The sequence below is a fragment of the Thunnus maccoyii genome, chromosome 14 (genome assembly GCF_910596095.1).
Source record: "Thunnus maccoyii chromosome 14, fThuMac1.1, whole genome shotgun sequence".
NCBI lineage: Eukaryota > Metazoa > Chordata > Actinopteri > Scombriformes > Scombridae > Thunnus > Thunnus maccoyii.
In genome coordinates, this window is record NC_056546.1 from 2,567,292 (window position 1) to 2,589,524 (window position 22,233).

The 22,233-nt window shown below is 38.3% G+C and overlaps 2 protein-coding genes across 3 annotated transcripts in view; one reads left to right on the forward strand and one right to left on the reverse strand.

Annotated features, from left to right (window-relative positions):
- The window catches only part of LOC121911227 (G-protein coupled receptor 4-like), a 723,099-nt gene that overhangs the window by 656,165 nt on the left and 44,701 nt on the right, over window positions 1–22,233 (reverse strand). The window lies entirely within an intron of this gene.
- Window positions 1–22,233, forward strand: part of LOC121911174 (echinoderm microtubule-associated protein-like 6) — a 92,954-nt gene that overhangs the window by 53,621 nt on the left and 17,100 nt on the right. For both annotated transcript variants that reach the window (XM_042432415.1, XM_042432416.1), the window contains exons 18-29: window positions 926–1,019; window positions 1,838–1,938; window positions 2,815–3,017; window positions 6,190–6,301; window positions 7,589–7,716; window positions 8,826–8,967; window positions 10,308–10,460; window positions 10,561–10,692; window positions 12,928–13,016; window positions 13,136–13,312; window positions 16,255–16,489; window positions 17,217–17,343. In XM_042432415.1, coding sequence (XP_042288349.1) covers window positions 926–1,019; window positions 1,838–1,938; window positions 2,815–3,017; window positions 6,190–6,301; window positions 7,589–7,716; window positions 8,826–8,967; window positions 10,308–10,460; window positions 10,561–10,692; window positions 12,928–13,016; window positions 13,136–13,312; window positions 16,255–16,489; window positions 17,217–17,343 — 1,693 coding nt within the window. The remainder of the gene's footprint in view (window positions 1–925; window positions 1,020–1,837; window positions 1,939–2,814; window positions 3,018–6,189; window positions 6,302–7,588; window positions 7,717–8,825; window positions 8,968–10,307; window positions 10,461–10,560; window positions 10,693–12,927; window positions 13,017–13,135; window positions 13,313–16,254; window positions 16,490–17,216; window positions 17,344–22,233) is intronic.

A 22,233-nucleotide genomic window follows, 5' to 3' on the forward strand; every position in this document is an offset into this window, starting at 1 on the left:
TGGCATCAGTGGATAAATTAGCAGCAGTTAAGTCCAGTATGAGCGTCGACAGGTCCTTTATCCTCCTTCGTGTGTGTCTTGGTGTTGAAGAAGGACTCTGTCAAAATTGAATTTGAAGTTTTAGTTGGTATTGAGCTCTTTTGTTGTGTTGTATCAAACTGCACATGGAAAACTGAGGGCTAGGTAGTATTATTCCATTATAGGAGTATTGTAAGTAGGAAACCACATTAGAAGCAAGACGTGAATAGAACATAAGCTCTATGGAAAACTATCATGGAAAACTGGGAAATGGATATAAAAAATATTCACATTTGAGACATTTGCTTAAAAAATGACTTCAATGATTAATCAATTATCAAAGTTTTTGCCTGTTATTTTTCTGTCAATGAACTAATCGACTTATTAACCATTTCAGCTCCATGTAGGGGCACAACAACGAACTTTTCGGTCCTACAGGAGATTAAACTGGCCATTTGTGGGGATTGGTTGTGATAAAATTTCTGCTTATCAGAAAAGTTGACAGGATAGTGGCATATTCTAGCCAGTTTATATGCGTCAGGACAACACTGGTGTTTGAAATTTCACAGAAAAACACCAGGTGTGACTTTCTTCTATCTAGTCTTGCTATTTCTTAAACAGCAGGTAATAGATAGCAATTTAAAATCACACAAACTGCCAAAGTATTAAGTCTCATATGTAGAAAATCGAGACACTAAAGTAAAGCACCAATCCTCAAAGTTATACTTAAAAACAATACTTAAGTAAGGGTATTTTCTATCTGCTGTCTATTTGACTCTGAAGTACCTCAAAATATTCCTCTTGGTCCTCCAGCTTGAGTTTTCCTTCCTGTGTTGTTAAAAATGGCTCCGATGTGAAGAAGGCAACAACCTCCTCCTGATATATTTTCTCTCTGTTTCTGATCCAGCTGATGGAAAGAGTCTGGTCTCAGTGGGAGTCGATGACGGACATTCAATTATAGTCTGGGATTGGAAGAGAGGAGAGAAACTCGCTACTGCCAGGTACTGTAAAAAACTACTACCAATACTACTGTAAATTACTGCCAGGTACTGTTAAAAAAAACAACCAATACTACTGTAAAAAACTACAACCAATAGTACTGTAAATTACTGCCAGGTAGTGTAAAAAAAATCCCACAAACAATACTACTGTAAACTACTGTAAAAAACAACAACCAATACTACTGTAAATTACTGCCAGGTACTGTAAAAAAACCACAACCAATACTACTGTAAACTACTGTAAAAAAACTACAACCAATACAACTGTAAATTACTGCCAGGTACTGTAAAAAAGCACAACCAATACTATTGTAAACTACTGTAAATTACTGCCAGGCACTGTAAAAACAAACAAACTACAAACAATACTACTGTAAATTACTACCAGGTACTGTAAAAAACTACAACCAATACTACGGTAAATTACTACCAGGCACTGTAAAAACTACAACCAATACTACTGTAAACTACTGTAAATTACTGCCAGGTACTGTAAAAACTACAACTATACTATAAAACTACTACCAGTTGCTGTAAAAAAAACTACAACTGATACTACTGTAAACTACTGACAGGTACTGTAAAAAAACTACAGCTAATACTACTGTAAACTACTGCCAGGAACAGTAAAAAAGAAAATCCACTGGCTGCCTTGACTGCTTGAGATGGAGGAGAGGACAACACCTAACGACTACTGTCTTATACTTTAAACTACTGGCAGTATTTATAGTTTAAGTACAGTAAAAGCCAGAGTACATATCTTCTTTTACGTGTTTATCCGACTGCATGTAATTGTGTGTATGTGTTTTTTTCTGCAGGGGTCATAAGGAGAAAATATTTGTGGTGAAGTGTAATCCCATGCTGATGGACAAACTGGTCACTGTGGGAATCAAACACATCAAGTTCTGGCAACATGCAGGTAAAACTGCAGGCAGGATGTTTCACTCTGGGTTCAACAGCATCTGCAAAAGAAAATATTCTGAAACAGTAAAATGCAGTAAAAATGCCCTAACCCTAACCCTAACCCATTCCGTACCAACAGAACAAACTATCGGCACGGAAAACCAGTCCAGACCAACAGCCTGTGAACTTCTGGCACAGATTCCTGTTCTGTGTCAGTAGTCGGTAAATTATTGCACCGCTTCCATAGCCAGTGCCAACCATAAAATCAATTTTAATTTGCTGCCCTAAGTGAAGCTCTTTGTGACAAGGGTTCTGAAAAGTGCTCTATAAATAAAAAAACATTATTAATATTATTTTAGGGTGTTAATTTTTATTTAAGAATGTTAAAAGGGGATGTTAGGTGGATGGAGTTAATACAATCAGGTGTATTACAGTAAAAAACTCTTGTCAATTTCTTTCAGGAGTCCACGTTTAGGGGTATATTTTATTTTACCATTTTTTGGTGTTGTACTCACAATTTGTGTTACATGTAATTCCCCACTTGTTCACCATAAAGTTATTTATACTTTACTGTCCTTTGCTGACATTTTGCTGCTACAACAGCCAGTGTCCCACGAGAGAATATCTAACTCAGTGTGTCCTCTTGTGTGTAACATCTGTGAATTCTTGTGACCTTTAGGCTCATGAAACCCAAGAAAAGTCTCATTTATTTTCCAGAATTAATATTTTAAGTTTTTTCTTACAATATGGGCAATATTTGGCTGCAAATAATCTGACATTGGTGGATATCTCTTGTTATTTTGTCCTCAACTTCATGTTAATAGCTGTGGCAGTGAGCTCCAACAGTGATCTTTAATTCTTCTGATCGAGTATTTCTCTCTTTGTCCTCCAGGTGGCGGTCTGACCTTCAGGCGTGGTGCGTTCAGGAGTGTCAGCCGACCGGAGACCATGATGTCGGTGTGTTACGGTCGCAGTGAGGCGCTGGTGTTCACTGGTGCTGCCACTGGAGATGTTTACATCTGGAAGGAACCGCTGCTGCTAAAAACAGTCAAAGCGCACGATGGACCGGTGTTCGCCATGTTCTCCCTCGACAAGGTGAGGAGGGCAGATGTATGTGTGTGAAAGAGAGAGAGATGCTTTTACATGATCTGCTTCATGAATCAGGAAAGTCAGAAGGTCCAGCTGAAATGGGAATATAGCACTTTAATACACCAGACCAGTAGAAGATAAATAAGGAGTTTTTAACTGTAAATCATGCAAAGATATTCCAGTAGAGCCCCAGAATATAAATATAGAGCTGGAAATGTGCAGAATATGTCCCCTTTAAGTATCAAAATTAAACACTGACTGCCATCTCTGTCTCACTACTTTTCTACAAGTAAACTCTGTTTTCTACTCATTCAAATATTGATATTAGTGAGACAGATAATGTTGAAAGAATCTGATGAAACAAAGATATACAACAGTGTATCATCTGTGTAACAGTGATATTTGACATCCTGCTGAATAATAATGTTGCCCAGAGGGAGCTGACATATAAAGAAAATAGAAGAGGACCCAGAATGCTTCCTTGAGGAACACCATAATCAATATCAAATGTCTGTGACATGACGTTGCCTAAAATAACAAAAGCATAATAATAAAATGCAATGATCAAGTGTATCAGCCCTCAAATCTTAACAAAATGAGGGCGATTGTCTAAAACAATCGAAATTCTCTGGTACTTTACTACCTTGAACAAAGCAGTCTTGGTGCTATGGTTGCTATGGTGAATTTTGTAATATATTGTTAGTATTGAAATGATTTTGTAGCTCGTCAAATACAATCTTCCCCAGACTGTAATAGCTGTATAGCAGCTCTTTATTCACAATGAGAGAGTGGCTGCAGCTCATGTGAGATGATTGTTTCTATTCTGACCTGAATCTTCCAACAACACACCCCTGCTGACTCTCAAATGTCAGATATTAGAGGTTTCTGCTTGCATATGAACACCACAGCTCAACAATAGAGTCATGAAGTGTTTTTTCCCTCCACAATATCCTCAGTATTACTTATCATAGAAATTCAGGACTTCCTTGGATAATTTAACGATCCTGTAGGTTTATATTATGACCACCAGTTTCAATTATTTCAACTTTGTTTTATGAGAAATCATGTTTTTGTCTGTGAACATCGGCTAAATGCTCAGAATCTAAATGTAGGAGTGAGTAGACGTGTAGTAGATCTTTTTTTTTTTTTTATTGTCATCATTTCTTCCTCCATCTGTTCTCCTCTCCCTCCCTCCCTCTCTTCCTCTCTCTTTTTTTCCTCTGTTCAATGTTTCAGCTCACTCTCTCCATTCAGTATATGACTCTCTCTGTTTATATAACAGGATTTACAGACAGATGAGCCAATAGAGAGGTTGGCAGGATTTACCAAAAAACTCCTTTAAATCCGCAAAACCTAATTTCTTTGTCAGTTCATATCTGACATGATTTTTTTTTTTTTTTTTTTTTTTTCTGTTTTCAGAATAACTTGATCCTCCTTTGTGCTTTCATGAACATACTGCAGCTCCTGTATGTGAACAGTGACTGGATAAAGTCTAAATTACAGTCTTTCCACAAGCAAAAAAACGTCTTATTACAAATGTTGCCTCTGCGCTAATCTACTAAAATTGTCATTTAATCACTTATTAAAATGTAAAGCCAGCAGCGTCACATAGACATTAGTTATGTGTTTGTGCATGTAAACAACATATTCTAGTATCAGGAATGTGGATAAGCCCTTATTCCGGGTTTGAGAGACCCAAATATTCTTTTTTCTTTGACAGAAACTGGACACGTGAACACCGAATCCTTATTTCTGATCACTGTCAGTCAGTCGAATACAACGACCCTGCAATAAATCTCACCTTCATCAAGGTTATAATCTTCAGTTTTTGTTGAATCTGTTTCACAGAGGTGCCGATTAAATGTATTTTGGAGGCTGTAGTTTGTGTTGCTGTTGAATTGTAGTCGGTTATATCATGTCTTTAAGTACAAAAGTGCTCTATTAATAAAATGTATTATTATATATTGAGGTGTTTTTTCCCCACTCATTGATATGAATGAGATGGATGAAAAAAAGATGAACCAGGAGAGCTCCAACTGTGAGTCAAATGACATCGTCTATGAGACGAATGAGTTTCACGTAGCAACAGGACTCACGGAAACTGCAGGTTGAAAATACCGGATACGCTCTTTATGAGAAACAAATGAAATGTATAATATAATCAACAACAGAACCATCACTACTGCTTTTAAACTAAGAGAAAACAAAAGAAAAAGAGACTAAAGAAGATTCAAGACGATAGATCAGAAAAAGGTTGGGTTCACAATATTTACAGTGAAGGTGTCTATATGAACAGTGAAAGAGGTTTTTCCTCGCTGTAATCATTCCTCCTGTTCATACCGGATATTATTCCTTCTTTGTGTTTCCTCGGACAGTGTTTCCCTGTTGAGCTGCGGTGGAAGTATAGTAACAAAAAGAGGGACTTTGGCACTAGAAAAGACTGTAACGTTGAAAGATATAAGACAGTTTAAGCTTCATATTAGCTTAAGTGTGGTCGTTCTAATGGCCAGTATGAAAAGGCAAGAAAAACCTATTTCACAAACTTAAAATATTGTGGATCCATCCGTTAAGTGAGTTATGAGGCAGTAATATTACATGAAGACAGAAAGTACAAACAACTATCTATTAGAGCTGAAAATTAATGTTTTAACTCAGCAATATATTTTTTTTATTATAAATGAATGATTGTATTATTAAGAGTGTTCAGGGTGGCAGAGAACTCTGGGCTTCAGTGGAGGATTTCTACACTGAAAAATGAAAAATAGACTCTTTAAAAACACATCAATTGTGTGAATCTTCAGAGGAAACAAGACTGACATCAAAAAGATTTTAAGATCTAAGGCTGAGTGGGAGGACGAGAGAGAGACAGAGAGAGAGAGAGAGAAGAAAACCTGTCAGGAGAAGACGACAAGACTGAAGGATGTCGACACACAGCAGAGGAAAGAAAAGAAGGAAGGAAGGAAGGAGGGAGGAGATGGAAATGTGAAATCTTGACATGTTAGGTCCTGTTATCCTGAATGAATAGTGCATGAGGACAGCTGACATGTTTATGCTTCGTCTTAGCGGAGCAAGAATCTGCTCTCACCACTTACCGATTTCACTTTAAAGTAGTAATAACTCAGAGAGATCAATAAATAAATAAATAAATAAATAAATAAGGGAAATAATTTGTTTTCAGGGCTTCGTGACGGGTGGGAAGGACGGCGTGGTGGAGCTGTGGGACGACATGTTTGACCGTTGTCTGAAGACGTACGCCATCAAGAGAGCGGCGCTGTCTCCGGGCTCTAAAGGTACACACACACCTGTTACCACTGCAGGCCTCACCCCAAACTAACCACAACTTTCCAAAATGTCCTTTATTTACGGAAACTCAATTTTTTAAAAAAATGTCTCAAAATATCTTTTCTTCCCAAATATGTCTTTTCTCTTCTTTTCCCCAAATACTTCCTGTCTTTCCAAAAATGACCTTTTTCCCCCTAAAATTTCATCACTTTCCAGATTTCCCTCACTTCCTAAAAAAGTCCTTTCTTTCCTTTATCCAGTCATACACAGATCGTTTGCCTGTGTTGAAAACATGTGGACATTCAGGCTAGTTGGACATTTTTCATGCACAGTACAACTCTTGTGTAAATTGATGACAATTCTAAGTAGCCCAACTTGTCCTTAATGTAACAGTGTATGGCAGCCTGGCTGAGACATGTAATGACTTTGCTAAAAGCCTGTAAATAAAAAGGAGTTGTCACGTACAGTCTAACTATCCAACACTGCCATCAGGTGGCCACATGGTGACAAACACCTCAGTCTGTAAAATATCTACGCATGAAAGCACTGAAAACAGTAGTTTGACGAAAAAGTCCCATCTCAAGGCCCCTTTACCAGCTTTTAACTGTCAAGAATGAACTTTGATGCTTAAAGTTGCTGTAATGATATATAACAGTGTTTAATGTGTTGGTTGTGGTTCGTAGTGATGAACCTACAGAGAATTATCAGAGACTCTGCAGCTTCTCTCGGCTTTATGGAGCTTTATAGTGAGTTTCAGCTCATTGTTTATCTGTCTTTACTGTTTCGGTTCACTCTCAGCGCTCTCATAGCGTCGTTTTGGGCCATAGCAGGCAGCTGTTTTCAGAGAAAACGCTGTAAAAAGCCACTGTACACTACCACAGGTAGCTGTAGACTAGCTGGTGAACATAGTGGAGCATTTAGCAGCTAAAGAGCCAGATATTTCCCTCAGGAGTTGGTAGAGAGTTAAAAACAGAAGCTAAAAGAGAGTGAATATTGGACTTACACTCACCAGGTGGACAGAAACACGACTCCAAATGAATGATAATGTTGCTCCGTAACTGCTGGATGTGGAAATAAGCAACAGTTTGCTAACAAGTTCAACATATCAACTTAAAAGCTGATGATATGTCAGAGTTGTGTTCACTACGTGTTTCTGATGAAAACAAGTGGACAAAAAAAAAAAAAAAAATCAATTAATGCAGGTTTAACTGCTGCTATGTGTGAAATCACAGCTATTAGATTTAACAGATTGATCTCCATGACGACTCTATGTGTGTGTGTGTGTGTGTGTGTAGGTCTGCTGCTGGAGGACAACCCGTCCATCAGGGCCATCACTCTGGGTCACGGTCACATCCTGGTAGGAACCAAAAACGGGGAAGTTCTGGAGATCGACAAGACCGGACCCATGACCCTGCTGGTGCAGGTGGGGATGCTGGGTGTGTGTGTGTGTGTGTGTGTGCACCTCAGGGATTCTTTCGATGTCTGGTAGTCTGGTACGGCACCTGTTGCCATGGTGATGAGAGCTGTCTGCTGCAGATCGATGAGCAGTTGGACACACACATACACTCACACATAAAAAAAAGGAACAGATCAATATTCTTCACACTTTTCACACATTTAATATGTGTATGTGTGTGTGTGTGTGTGTGTGTTTGTATGAAGTGTGTGATATTGACTGTGTGACTCACTTGAGTGCTTTTAGATGTTGGCGTGCAGTGATGTGTTTGTAGCCTATTTCTGTCGTTGTGAGGACCAATTTCAGGTTAAACCATCATAGTGAGCACATTCCTGCATTGTGGGTCTTTACTACTTCAAAGGGCTGTTTGAAGGTTAAGACTTGGTTTTGGGGGGGGCTGTTCCTGGAGGGAGAGATATGAGGTGTGAGCCGCAACATGCATCAAAACCCGTACTCCTTCTTCTCTGAACACACAGACATGATACACATATTTTTTTAGATTCAGTGTGACTTACACTTCCCGAGGATGTCATCATCATCATCATCATCATCTGTGATGTTCATTGCAAATAAACCTTCATAAATTTAAGACGACTGTAACTGCAGAACTTGCCTGAGAATCACATTTTTAAGTTTTTTTTCAGTACCAGAGTAATCCAGTGATAGTTGTCTGTACATCGCTGATTCTGCATACTTTTAATAGAGACTTTTCTTGCCATAATGTAAACAAATATAGGCCAAAATCTATGGTAACCTTATACTTCCTATTTACATCCTGAAGGCATTATGGGAACTTTATTTCTAAAACTGAGAGCATGATTTTCCCCTAAATTAAAGTAAGACAAGGAATGAAGAATAATAACTGGATTGACAAAATCCATTAAAATTAACATTTTTCAATGTTTTTATGACATCACTAATGATAATAAAAATACCAACATGTGTATAAATTCAGAAGTGTGTGTTTGTGAATGTTTGTTTCACGTGTTAAATGTCTTTGCAATATGTAGTAAATGTACGTCTTCCTATTGATTAACATGTTTTTTGTGTGTTTGGGTGTGTGTGTGTGTGTGCAGGGTCATATGGAGGGGGAGGTTTGGGGTCTGGCCTCCCACCCCCTCCTCCCAGTCTGCGCCACCGTCAGCGACGATAAAACCCTGCGACTGTGGGAGACGTCAGCCAATCACCGCATGGTGGCCGTCCGCAAGCTGAAGAGAGGTCAGATAAAAAAAAAAAAAAAGGACCAGACCGCAAATTTTACATCTTTTTGTCCATTAACTGTGAATCCTGAACATATCACATTCCTGCTTATTATTATCATCCAAATTGTCAGTTGTGTCCTTGCTGATCACATATCTTTGTGAAGCTTTATGTCAGACACAACAAGATTTCAGGATGTAGGAAACATCCTGCAAATTGGTCATGTAGTAACAGGCCTAAATTTAACAAATGTGTATTTTAAAAGCTTGTTATATTATCCATTGTGTCAAATCTTCATCTGAAAAGTAACTAAAGCTGTCAAATAAATGTAGTGGAGTAGAAAGTACAATATTTCCAAAATTGTGCTTAACTACAGTACTTGAGTAAATGTACTTAATTACTTTCCATCACTGGATATTTCACATCGAATTCAGTTCATTTGAAATGGAATCACCTCAATCAGTGGATAAATAACGTGCAGATCGCTCATATTGAGTTCAGCTTGAACCTGCAAATTTGTACCGTCAGCAAACCATCTTGACAGAACTGACCACTGAGGGGACGGAGAGTCCAACATGGAAGAAGCTATCGTAGCTTTTTAGCCGTGTTGCATGATTCACTTTTATTTAAACTCCTTTATCGGAGTAAAAACTATTCCACAAATGAGCAGTGGTTTGCAGAGACAGGAGTTGATGGTCCAAATACGTCTTTTGAATAAACTTTGCAAAGTTATTGTCCAGTTAATGACCAAGCTAAGCTAACATGCAAAGTATTTGCTTTGTTTTCCCTTTTAAACAACTTTTTATTGAACAATATTATGTGCAATGGTGAACAAAATGCCATGAGGAAGCAAACAGAACAGTAGAGAGAAAATAGAGAGTTATTATGACTGATTAGTGGGTTAGCGATTAGCATGCTAGCTACAGCAGTTCACCAAACTAGCGCTGCGAGTAGTCACCATGTTAACCAGACCTCCACTTATTTCACGTGGAGGAGCAACTGTAACCACAATGTCTGGCTTTCTATTTCTACACTTCTTCAATAAACAACATACAAACATATAAATCAGACTTGGAGTTGGTGGAAGGTTGAGTTTTGCTCTCTGGATGGAGCTAGGCTAGCAGTTTCCCCTGCTTCCAGTCTTTGTGCTAAGCTAGGCTAAAAACATCCTGGATGCACAGAGATGAAACTGATCCATCTGAAACATCAGACTTGGAGGATGTTTAATCTAGATAAAAGGAAGTGGGGTTTCACAAATCAGAAGAGAATAACATGTAAAGCATCTTAACTAACTAAATTATTAATTTACAATAACTTATGTAAGATAAGTAGCTGACTTATGAATAATTGTGTTCCAGGCGGCCGCTGCTGTGCCTTCTCTCCTGATGGGAAGGCGTTGGTGGTTGGTCTGAGCGATGGCGGCGTGCTGGTGGTGAACGCTGACACACTGGAGGATCTGCTGAGCTTCCACCATCGCCGTGACGCTATATCTGACGTCCGCTTCACCCCAGGTACACACACACACACACACACACACACACACACACACACACTCCCATTGACATTACTGTGTTTCTAACTTTTTAATCTAACTGTGTCGTTTTCACATAGACACAGGTAAATACCTGGCGGTGGCGTCACATGACAGCTTTGTGGACATCTACAACGTGCTGAGCAGTAAGAGAGTGGGGATCTGTAAAGGACCGTCCAGCTACATCACACACATCGACTGGGACGCTCGAGGTAACACACAATGCTCTCTATCTTTACTAAAGGAGACATATTCTGCATATTTCTAGGTCTATACTTTTAATCTGGAGCTCTACTGGAATATATTTGCATGATTTCCAGTTAAAAACTCCTTATTTATCTTCTACTGGTCCTTTATGCAGCCCCTCAGTTCAGCCTCTGTCTGAAACAGGCCGTTTTAGCTCCTGTCTCTTTAAGGCCCCGCCCTCCTGATGAGCCTACTCTGTTCTGATTGGTCAGCTTCAGGAAGCTTTGTCAGGGAGGCAACGTCAACAAACCATGAAACAAAGTATAGTAGCAGGATTTCACTTCTTTTCCTCCTTCTTAACTCCGACGTCATCTCATCGGGAAAGTAAAAAACGAAGCGTTTGGGGCAGGTTGAAGCCCTGACTTTTGACTTGCAGGCAGCATTTCTACATACGTTCACCTCAAGTTTTTGGAACTTTGACCATGTTTAACATCCAATATTATACGAGGATATAAATAACAGAAAACCAGAGAAACCTTAATATGCCACCTTTAAGTAGCCCCTTTTAGACATGCAGCCTTTACATTAATCTGATGGCAATTTAACACGTTTTTTTTTATACTTTATTTTATTGTCATCATGGCATTTCATACATTTTACTTATGTTATATAACCCATGAAATGATATACGTAAATGATGTGTGTGGGTTTGTCACCCAGTGATACATCATACAACAAATTATACAATAAATTAAAATAATAAATAAATAAATGACAATTTTACAGTACTGACTTTGATTATACAGTGTTTTAGTAATTCTGAATTAATAGAAAAAACGTCTTTGATCCCATTTCATATTTCATAGGTAAAGACAAAAACAGAACAAAATAAGGAAGAAGGGGGGAAAAGAAAAAAAAAAGATAAATAAATAATTCAAAAAAAAAAAAAAAGACAAGTCCTCACTCCAAGTAAGGTACATGTAGTGCACCCCTAGGTGACCATCAGCCTTAAAATGTCTAAACCACAAAACAACAGCTTCAATTCATTGTTCATTTACCATATTATAATGACTTGACCATCTTTTTTCAAATAGCTTCAATTTCCCCCTGATTTTATAAGTTAAGTATCTGATATATTTGTTGAACTGTGTCAGAGGACATGTGTGTTTTTTTTGGAGCCAGTTTCTTGTTATCTGTTTAAGTGCTGTTATACGCAATATCCTTAACAAGTATTTATCATTTTTGTTTCGTAGTTTAACATGTTGGTCCCATGTGTGAGTCACTTTTATCTCACGAGGTCGGACCTGAGCCCTTTCCAGACATGGAATATGTAACATTGCTTTATTCAGACATGAAAGGACATTTATTGAAAGAGCCGAGAGTCAGAGAGAGAAACTGTTGTGATCAGGAGGAAGAAGACAGATGTTGTTGTTGTTGAAGTTTTAATGAATGAGCGTCGCTCCTCACAGTTAACCCACTCATACATCTTCACATCAGTTTCATCGTTTATTAGAGAGTGAATGTTTTATAAAGTCACACATACACAAACATTGAATGACAGGATGTTCAGTTTCATTCCTGTTAGCTCACAATCTGTACGTAACGATGGATATTCATTTATTCATCCATGCAGTTATGAGTGAAAATGTAAAATATATATAGAGAGTGCTGCTCAGATGATTATTGTTGTTGTATGAGGGATTTTTTAACTAATTATATTCTGATATGAGAAGAACCTTTTACGTAAAAGTGACTCAGTTGTTCATTCAGACATGAGATCGACATCAGATTAATTTATAAGGTTCATGTCTGGCAACACATCTGCATCACTTTGAACACAAAGACCACAAACATGTTTCACTAGAATACATTTTTTATCTCAGTCTTCATCTCTGACGCACAAAGAAAAGAAAATCAGTTTAATAAACTATGAAACTCTGTGAAAGATTCTTCTCATATCTTATATTTACTCCTCGAGGTGCGATCGAACACCCACAATAATAATCTGAGCAGCAATCTCTCCCTATATCACATCTAATCAATACACTCTGCAGATACTTTCTGAACATTTATCATTATATTATACGTTTACATCACAGGGCAGTGGAAAATAAAAGTTAATATTTTCCTTGTCTGTCATGATTTGGGAAAGTTTTTATTCACTTTGATGTCGATAAAGTTCTTTTTTTTTTCCTTTTGTGTGTGTGTGTGTGTGTGTGTGTGTGTGTGTGTGTGTGTGTGTGTGTGTGTGTGTGTTGCAGGTAAACTGCTGCAGGTGAACACAGGAGCCAAAGAGCAACTTTTCTTTGAAGCTCCAAGAGGAAAGAGACAAACCATCAGAAACTCTGAGGTCAGCTGGTATCTCCTTGTGTATTAATAATGTGTGTATTTAATATTTAAGTATCAGTTTCTTTCTGTCTGTGTCTTTATCTTATTGTTGTGTGTGTGTGTGTATGTGTGTGTGTGTAGCTGGAGCGGGTCGAGTGGTCCAGCTGGACGTGTGTTCTGGGTTCGAGCTGTGAGGGAATATGGCCGACACACAGTGATATCACTGACATCAACGCGGCGTCGCTCACTAGAGACAGAACGCTGCTCGCCACCGGAGACGACTTCGGCTTCCTCAAACTGTTCAGCTACCCCGTCAGAGTATGAGACACACACACACACACACACACACACACACACCATTTTAGCCATGCTAGCAGCTGATAATGCTGAAACGTTTGAGTATTATGTTGCACTTAAGTGAAATTTTGAGGTACTTGTACTTCATTTGAGTATTTCCGTTTTCTGCTCTACTACATTTCAGAGGGAGATATTGTACTTATTACTCTGCTTAATTTATCTGACATGAAATAACATGAGCTCATAAATGACACTGCATTGTTAAAAACCAATAGTTCCCAAACTTTTTGGCTAGTAACCCCTCACAAAAATGTGGTGTGTAGTTGTGTCTTATATAAAATCAACTTGTGATAAGTGTAAAACTTCTCACATGCTTTCATTTCAATAAATGTTCAAATGATCCAATATTTCAGCAAAAATCAAAGATTAGAGAAAAAGTCCAAAAACTGAAAACAGATTTGTGTATCAGAACTTTGTTTTTTCTTCTTTCCTCTCCCATTAATCATCTCACGACCCCTCAGATTTATCTGCTGACCCTTTGGAGGGGCCCGACCCCTAGGTTGGGAACCACTGGACTAAACTAGCTAACTGTATATAAAGTAGTGGAAACTAGCTCCACCTCCAGCAGCTACAACAGTAACATGCTGCTCTAACACTGATGCTTCACTATCAATAATCTAATGATGTCATATATAATAATATATCAGTCAGAGGGACCAAACCACTACTTTTACTGCAATACTTTAACTACATCAAGCTCATAATACTTATGTACTTTTACTGCAATACTTTAACTACATCAAGCTCATAATACTTATGTACTTTTACTGCAATACTTTAACTACATCAAGCTCATAATACTTATGTACTTTTACTGCAATACTTTAACTACATCAAGCTCATAATACTTATGTACTTTTACTGCAATACTTTAACTACATCAAGTTCATAATACTTATGTACTTTTACTGCAATACTTTAACTACATCAAGTTCATAATACTTATGTACTTTTACTGCAATACTTTAACTACATCAAGCTCATAATACTTATGTACTTTTACTGCAATACTTTAACTACATCAAGCTCATAATACTTATGTACTTTTACTGCAATACTTTAACTACATCAAGTTCATAATACTTATGTACTTTTACTGCAATACTTTAACTACATCAAGCTCATAATACTTATGTACTTTTACTGCAATACTTTAACTACATCAAGTTCATAATACTTATGTACTTTTACTGTAGTAGATTTTTCGTTTGAATTTTCAACAGACAGTAAAAGCTCTGAGTACTGATAAATACAGTATATATCAAGTATTTTGGGTATTAGGTGTTGTGCATCTTTTAGGCCACAAGAGTGCAGGACACACTAACAAGCTATTAATTCATTTAACCTTTATTTATACAAGGTGGTCCAATGAGAACAGAAACACTGTTTTTTGCATTGGTGCTCTGTTCACAGCGTCACAAAACAATAACTGTCATGTAGAATAGCAGGAATGGACCCAAATGCAGAGACTGACATGCAGGGTTGACGAAAACTTTCTTTATTCTTGTGAATGATCCAACAAGACTCAACTGAAAACCAGACCTTAAATACAAACTAAACTAATCAAACAACGAGGAACAGGTGACGAGACACAGAGGAAGGCTGGGAGCTGATAAGCTGGGCTGATGAGACTGATACAGGGCAGGTGTTAAGGTGACAGCAGACTGGAGAAGAAAACATTGAGACAAGAGCAGGGCTAACGAGGACGAATGCAGGGCAGGTGTAAGGAGGAGTACATGAACACACAAGGGAAACACAGAGTAACAGAAAACCGCAGAAGTCAAACTGTCCCAGAATGATATAAACTTAAGCACACAACGCTACAACTAATAATGCAGTCCTCTAAACCCACCACCCAAATCATAACAAGCAAAACCAGATGACCCGAAGTACTTGACAACAGAGGAAGAATACGAAAACACAAAGAGTCCAAAAAAGAAACAGAAAGTCCAGACAGGATGTTACAATAACAAACATTAAGACATCTATTAAAATATAGAATGCAAATAAGAGATGTTACTACAGTGGTAAAGGATAAGAACAGCAGTATTACAGCAGGAAACACATTTGAATGCAACAGTAAGAGATAAAAACCAACTCAGCTCAGACTACATGTACAAGTGGACTCCAGACATTTGAAGGCCTTTTATTTTTTTTACCAAGCTGCAGGTATGCAGAAGAACATCAAGTGGAAGTAAAACAGTTTGTGTTTTATAAGTTTGTATTTCCTCCCTCGTTCCCTCTATTCTTTCTCTCTTTCTTCCTCTGCTGTTTCACTCTTGTTTCTTTGGTTATAACTTTTTTCTCTTTGTTATTCTGTATTTCATCTCTTGCTGCTTGTTCCTTCTTTCATTGCTTCCTACTTACATTTATTATTCCCCTCTTTTCCTCCTCTACCTGATCTGGCAGTAGAGCTGGGCAATATATTGATATTATATTGATATTGTCATATAAGACTAGATATCATCTTAGATTTCCTGCGTTACAGTAAAGCTGTTCTATTATTTGCCTTTAGTCACTTATTCATTATATCCACATTACTGATGATTACTTATCAAAAATCTTGTTGTGTAAATATTTTGTGGAAGCACCAATAGTCACCCTACAGTACTGTCGAGGTATTTGGCCAAACATATCGTGATATTTGATTTTGTCCGTATCACCCAGCCTTCTCTGGCAGCATGAAAATCCACAAAATTGGACGTTTTCACCCACGAGCGAAACTAAAATCTTCTCCAATAATGACGTCTTTTAATGTAGAAACCTGAAAATTGTACTTATAAGCACATTTTTTAATGCTTGTACTGCAGGATTTTTGTATTGTGATATTACTTTTTGTAAAAGTAATCTCTAAAACTCATCTTTCTCAGATGTAAATGTGTTTTTTTCTCTCCTCTGTGCAGGGTCAGTACGCTCGTTTTAAGCGTTACGTTGGCCACAGCGCCCAGGTGACCAACGTCCGCTGGGCTCAGGACGACTCCACCCTCCTGACGGTGGGCGGGGCCGACACCGCCCTGATGATCTGGGCGAGGGAGCGAGGAGGCGGGGCCACCGGAGAGGGGGAGGGACCTTTGTTTCGTGACAACCGACCGCCAGTGGACAGCGAAGAGTCGGACGACGACATCGAGGAGGACGGAGGTGTGTCTGCGTTTTTACTGAAGCTCGTTTATGTCAGAGGTGCAAAACTTTACGTCACTGCAGTTTTTTAAATTTATCAGCTTATTTACAACGACAGCGAAATAAAGTGCAGCTAAATAAGACCTGATACCAGGTTGTTTTGATAAGTAATGTTGCATAAAGAAGTGTTTTCTATTGCAGAACTTTTAGATCTGCAAGTGTGTGTTTATCCCACAAGAAGAATTTGTGTTTGATAAGAATTATTAAAAATCCTAATGCCAGCTCAACAAAAACATCAGTGACTTTTGGTGAAATTATTAAAGTCCTTTGACTAGATAATTTCTGTAAATGCATAAATAATAATAATAAACCAAAGTGATTACTGGCTGCTTGAATCTTATCACACTGGACTGGACTCACATGTTCTGCAGCTCCTGCTTTTCATTGAGTCTTTTATTTATTATTATTATTATTATTATTTTTTCTTTGTGTTGCATTGTATTTGTATGAAAAGTGCTATACAAATAAAGTCGGATTGATTGATTGATTGATTGCAGGAGACAAAACACGGTGCCACTTTTGTTCTTCGTCCATTTACTGGATGAGAACAAATGTAATTTGACTGTTTGACACTTAAAAAGGGTTCGAAAATCATTACTAAATATCCCCCCAAAGAGTTTAAATTTCTCTGCTCTTTGCTTTTTATTAATGTGTGTGTGTGTGTGTGTGTGTGTGTGTGTGTGTGAAGGCTATGACAGTGACGTTGCCCGGGAGAAGACGGTGGATTACACCACTAAGATGTACGCCGTCAGCATCAGAGAGATGAGAGGAACCAAACCTCACCAACAGCTGAAGGAGCTGTCTGCTGAAGAGAGGTATGTACGCACACACACACACACAACACACACACACACACACCATGACTGATTGTTGTGTCAGATTCTTTGGATCCAGAGTTTAAAGCTTCATCAGACTACTTTGCATGTTGATGCGTCCTGCTGCATCAACAGCTGATCCCATTATACTTTATATTGACTTCAATGAATGGAATTTAGTGTTGCTACATTTGACATTTAAGCATTGCAAACAAGACAAGACAAGACAAAAACAGTACAGTCTTGCCTGGTGAAGCTGTAAACTTCACCATTTATAATGTCAAACTTTAGAAACAGTCTGTACGGTGCTGCTGCTGCTGCAGTGAGATGTTGCTTTTGCTGTTTTGACTTTCCAACACTGAGACTGTGTGTATGAAGTGAGCAAATCATTCGAAGAATCATTTCTGCCCTCGGTGTTGTGTCATCAGTGGTCACAGTAACTGCGTTCCTAGTGTGTGTGTATTTATATGTGTCTGTATGCCTGGGTTTGTGTGTGAGTGGATGTATCTGTGTGTTTTAATATTTCATGCATGCACATGCCTCTGCATGGTCAGTGAATCATGTTCTGACTCTTAATGAAATAACACTTTGGCCCAGTTTGCTGTGTGTTTCCACCTTGCAAACGCTAACGGTTTCCAGTTAATGTTAGTGAGCTTCTGCCTGCCAAACACTCAAAAACAAAGGGCACCTTGACGGTACAAATGTATTTTGCAGGGAACAAACGTCATAAATCTACAAAATGATGTCTAATCTTCCAAAAAAATATTAAAATCTAAATAGTAGAACACATGAAAATCATAAAAAAAACTCAAGAATAGCTGGTTTACTCTAGTCCAAATCAGTGGATGAACTTGGTTCAGTTTCTTTTCACACAGCGAAGAATCCAAGCGAATCAAAATGTATCAGTAAAAGCCACGTGAGAACGTTCTCTCCTCTCATTGGTCAGATGTATCTGGGAAGGGAGCGAGAGCATAAACACAGGAAGAAGGTCCCGAACAAGCTCCTATTTACCTAAATATCAAGAGGTCAAAGTACTTGGTTGTTAGATCAGGTCAGACCCAAGCCCCCAGGAAGTATGCCGGGCTGTGAAGGCAATTTGACATACTGGCCAACTTCCAGGTCTGTCACGTGATGCACACTGGCCTAAAAACCATTTTCCTCACACAGTCATTGGAAACAGAGCGGCTGTAAAACGGTGAATGAATTTTTTGTGCATCAAGACCCTACGAAATGACTCCATTCAGTCCGATAACATTTGGAAAGTCTAGAAGAGCCGCACAAGTAAATGATTTTATCCCCAGTCAAGCAAACGGAGAGCCAACCAGAGGTCAACCAACTCAACAAGTGAAAGTCTCTAGTGAGCATGCTCTATGGGCCCAAAAATCAGGAAGTGTAAGCAACATACGGGTAATTTCTTTACAGTAGGAAGCCGATTTTTTTTGGCTTTGTGTGCCAATGAATGGGGCGCCATCTTTGATTCCAGTATCCAGTTCTTCTGAATACATCCATGGTTGGACCTTGATTCATTGTCCAGCTAGCTGCTAGCTGCTAGCAACTGTTGATTTCACTGCTGTTCCTGGCTACAGGAGATGGAGGTCAGATCATGTTCCTACCACAAACGAACTGCTCCAGAGTCCGTTTGTGACCAAACTAAGACCACCTCCTCTAAAGGGTCTCTGTCTGGTTGTTTTGGTCCGAGTACGATCGCTGTGTTCAGATCTGCCCAAATTAATCGCACCAAGAAGGAAAACCAACCCATTCAACCAGACTGAACAATGCAGGGTAGAAAACAGCCTTTGAAGTTCAGCTCTGTCAGAAATACCGCCTAAAGGTGCTTTCAGTCAGCGAGCAGTTGCGTTGGCGGTAGAGCGGGGGTGGGGGGACACCTCTGGGAAACGATACAGGAGTACATTTTTGAGTTTCCTGAATTTTACTATGTATTGCTCAACATTTCCAGTATTTTAAGCTACATCTCGCTCTATTTAGCAGTGACACAAGCTTGTACTAGGTGTATAGCAGCAGCCTGCGGTGTAGCCTACAGGCTGCAGCTTTAGCAAAACTATTAGAGACTCTTATGTACAAGAGAACGGAGATTCTGATAGTTTTTGTAAAATTACATCAGTAAAATACAGACTGTGTCAGTTTATACAGTTTGTACCCTCATGGGGTTCTAACCCAAAGACAAATACTTATTTTTGTCCCTTCATGGTACCCTTACTTTCTGAATGTTTGCTGCTACTTCCTGGCCTTGCCTGTAGAAACTCTTAATATCTGTGTTGTGTTTTAACTTGCATTCCCCTGGAGGCAGGGCATTGTCAAGTAAGTATGACCTGATACTTACTGTGTAGATGCTTTTTTCAGACAGGCAAAAATGTCAGTATGATAAATCTCAATAAATTATATGAATATATCATTACAAAAAACATTTTTGTATTGTATTTTGTATTTTATCTCAGAGTTTTGTGATATTGTCCAAATGTTTTGTAAGAATTAAACTCAAATGATCCCACAACACAACACATAAAGTCGTGTAAAACTGACGGTCACTAACTAAGAGCTAACAACCATCACGCCATCAATCATTTGACTAAATCTTAAATCATTACTCGAGGTCCACTTGCTAGGTTTTTCTGGATCTTTCAACCCCATTTCATGGCCTTCCTCAGCAGATGGAGTTTGCTCAGTTGTCATCACATGACCGAAGGGTGGAACTTTTGTCACATGATATCACGTGTTTGTATTTGAGGGGAAATGGTAATTTTGTTTCTGTTCAAAGATGCTTTCTAGTGTCACATTTGAATGTTCTTCTTGATAGATGCTTAATTTCCTCTGGACTTTTCAAAATCTTATTTTTGTCCCCCTCACTCACCAGTAATAGCTCCAGAAGCAACTCAAACAGCATAAATCCACAGAAGAAGTGTGGCAACTTTTCCAAGATTCTTGGAACAACCGACCTGCCAAATATTTGAAAAACTGTGTGCAGGTGTACCGAGCAGAACTGCTGCTGGTTTAAAGGCAAAGCTGCTCACAGCAAATATTAATTTCATTTAGGTTTATTCTGTTTATTCAACTTTATATGAAATTCATTGATAAATAAAAACTATTCATAACATTATTATTGAAAGCATTTTCACCAACTCTGACAACTGAGCAAACTCCCTTCCCCGATGAAGACCGCAGATTGTGGTTGAAAGGTCAAGAATGAACTTTCAACTTGTTTGTGCAATGCATGCTGTATGAAACTTTTGCCAACTAAAACGCAAGTCCTCTATGTATTCCCAATATAGTGAGTAATGAATGAATGTAGTGCTAAAACATTAAAAATCTCCACAATATCCTCCTTTAACCACTAAAACCAGTAAGGCAGCTGGAAAATCTTCAATTTATTGAGTTTTATGATTTTATGTATACATGTATTATTAGTTTCCACACACCCCTACTATTAGTACCATTAAAAAGAATATCACATCAACATTATTACCATTGACTTCAATGTATTTTACCATTTGTGTTATTGTCGGTTGTCTGAACAAACCTGTGCCTCTTTCTCTATCTAACCCACCTTCCCATCATCTTTTCATCTGCTCCTCTTCCTCCTGTTATCTCCTGCTTCCTTCCTCACATCCTCTGTCTTGTTCTGGTCTTCCATGTTCACCTCCTCCTGCTGTAGGAGTCCTGTTTTTGTGTTACCAGGAGGTGTCTGGGTATGATCCCTCTTCCCTCCACAGCCTGGTTTTCTGTCCTGCACTTGTTCTCTGTTATCACTCTTTCATCTCACTTAAACAGGTTTCCACACAGAAGCATCTTAGATCATCTTAGCTTTGTTTTTCTTACTATACAGAATTTTCAGGAGATTGGTTCATTAGTGACCTATTTCTTCTTCATGAATTCAGGCTAGATATTAGAGTTTTTGTTTCTGATGTTTACTTTCCTTGTGAATATCCTCTAATCTAAAGGCCAGGTCAGGCTAGCATTTAAAAGTTAAACATTTTGTGGATTTGCTGAATGGACGAAGTAAATCCATGCAAAATTGTGCCGTTAACCGATAGCAAGCTGTCATTACAGTGCTGACCTTTGAGGAAATGTAGAGAGTCCAGAATGGAGAGTGCCGATACTACAAATAAATCTTTGAGTAAACTCTGTGAACTTATTGTCCTGTTAGCGATCAAGCTAAGCAGAAGAGCTAACAAATTTGCTAAATGACTGTTAGTCAAAGTGGTGTGCAAAGGTGAACAAAATGCCAGGTGAAAGAAAACAAAACAGCAAGTTAGCAGTTAGCTCACCAGCTACAGCAGTTCATCACCAAACTACTACAACCAAATATTTTGCAAAGACATGCAGATTACTCTCACTTTTTGGTGTCACCAGGCTTTAAAAGGTGATCTGACTAATGTGGGCCCTAAGCTGGTTCAAACCAAACTAAGATGATCTGAAAAGATGTTAGAGGAACCTGAGGTCATTATATCATTCTAGTTTCCTGACTGAGCACGTACAGTATGTGAGGCAGGAAAGAAGTGTTAGTTTTAGCTAGCTAACAGTCGTGGGTCAAAGGCAAACACTAAGGTTAGTGCTAGTCAAGTCAGGTCAAGTTTACTTATATAGCACGTTTTAAATCAACCGGAGTTGGCCAAAGTGCTGTCAAAATTATAGGGAAAGACACAACAGGAGCGAGTGAAATGACATTAGAGGTAAAAAAAATCACAAATAGTAGTAAAAAGGCATGAATAACAACAATGAAAAGCAATGATAAAATACAAGACAATATCAAAATATGTGCACAAATGTAAAAGAGAAAATAGAATAAAACTTGTACAATTGATTTTATAAAAAATAAAAGATTATAAAAATAGTAAAATACTAAAACCACTAAGAGCAATCAAAGGCTGTTGA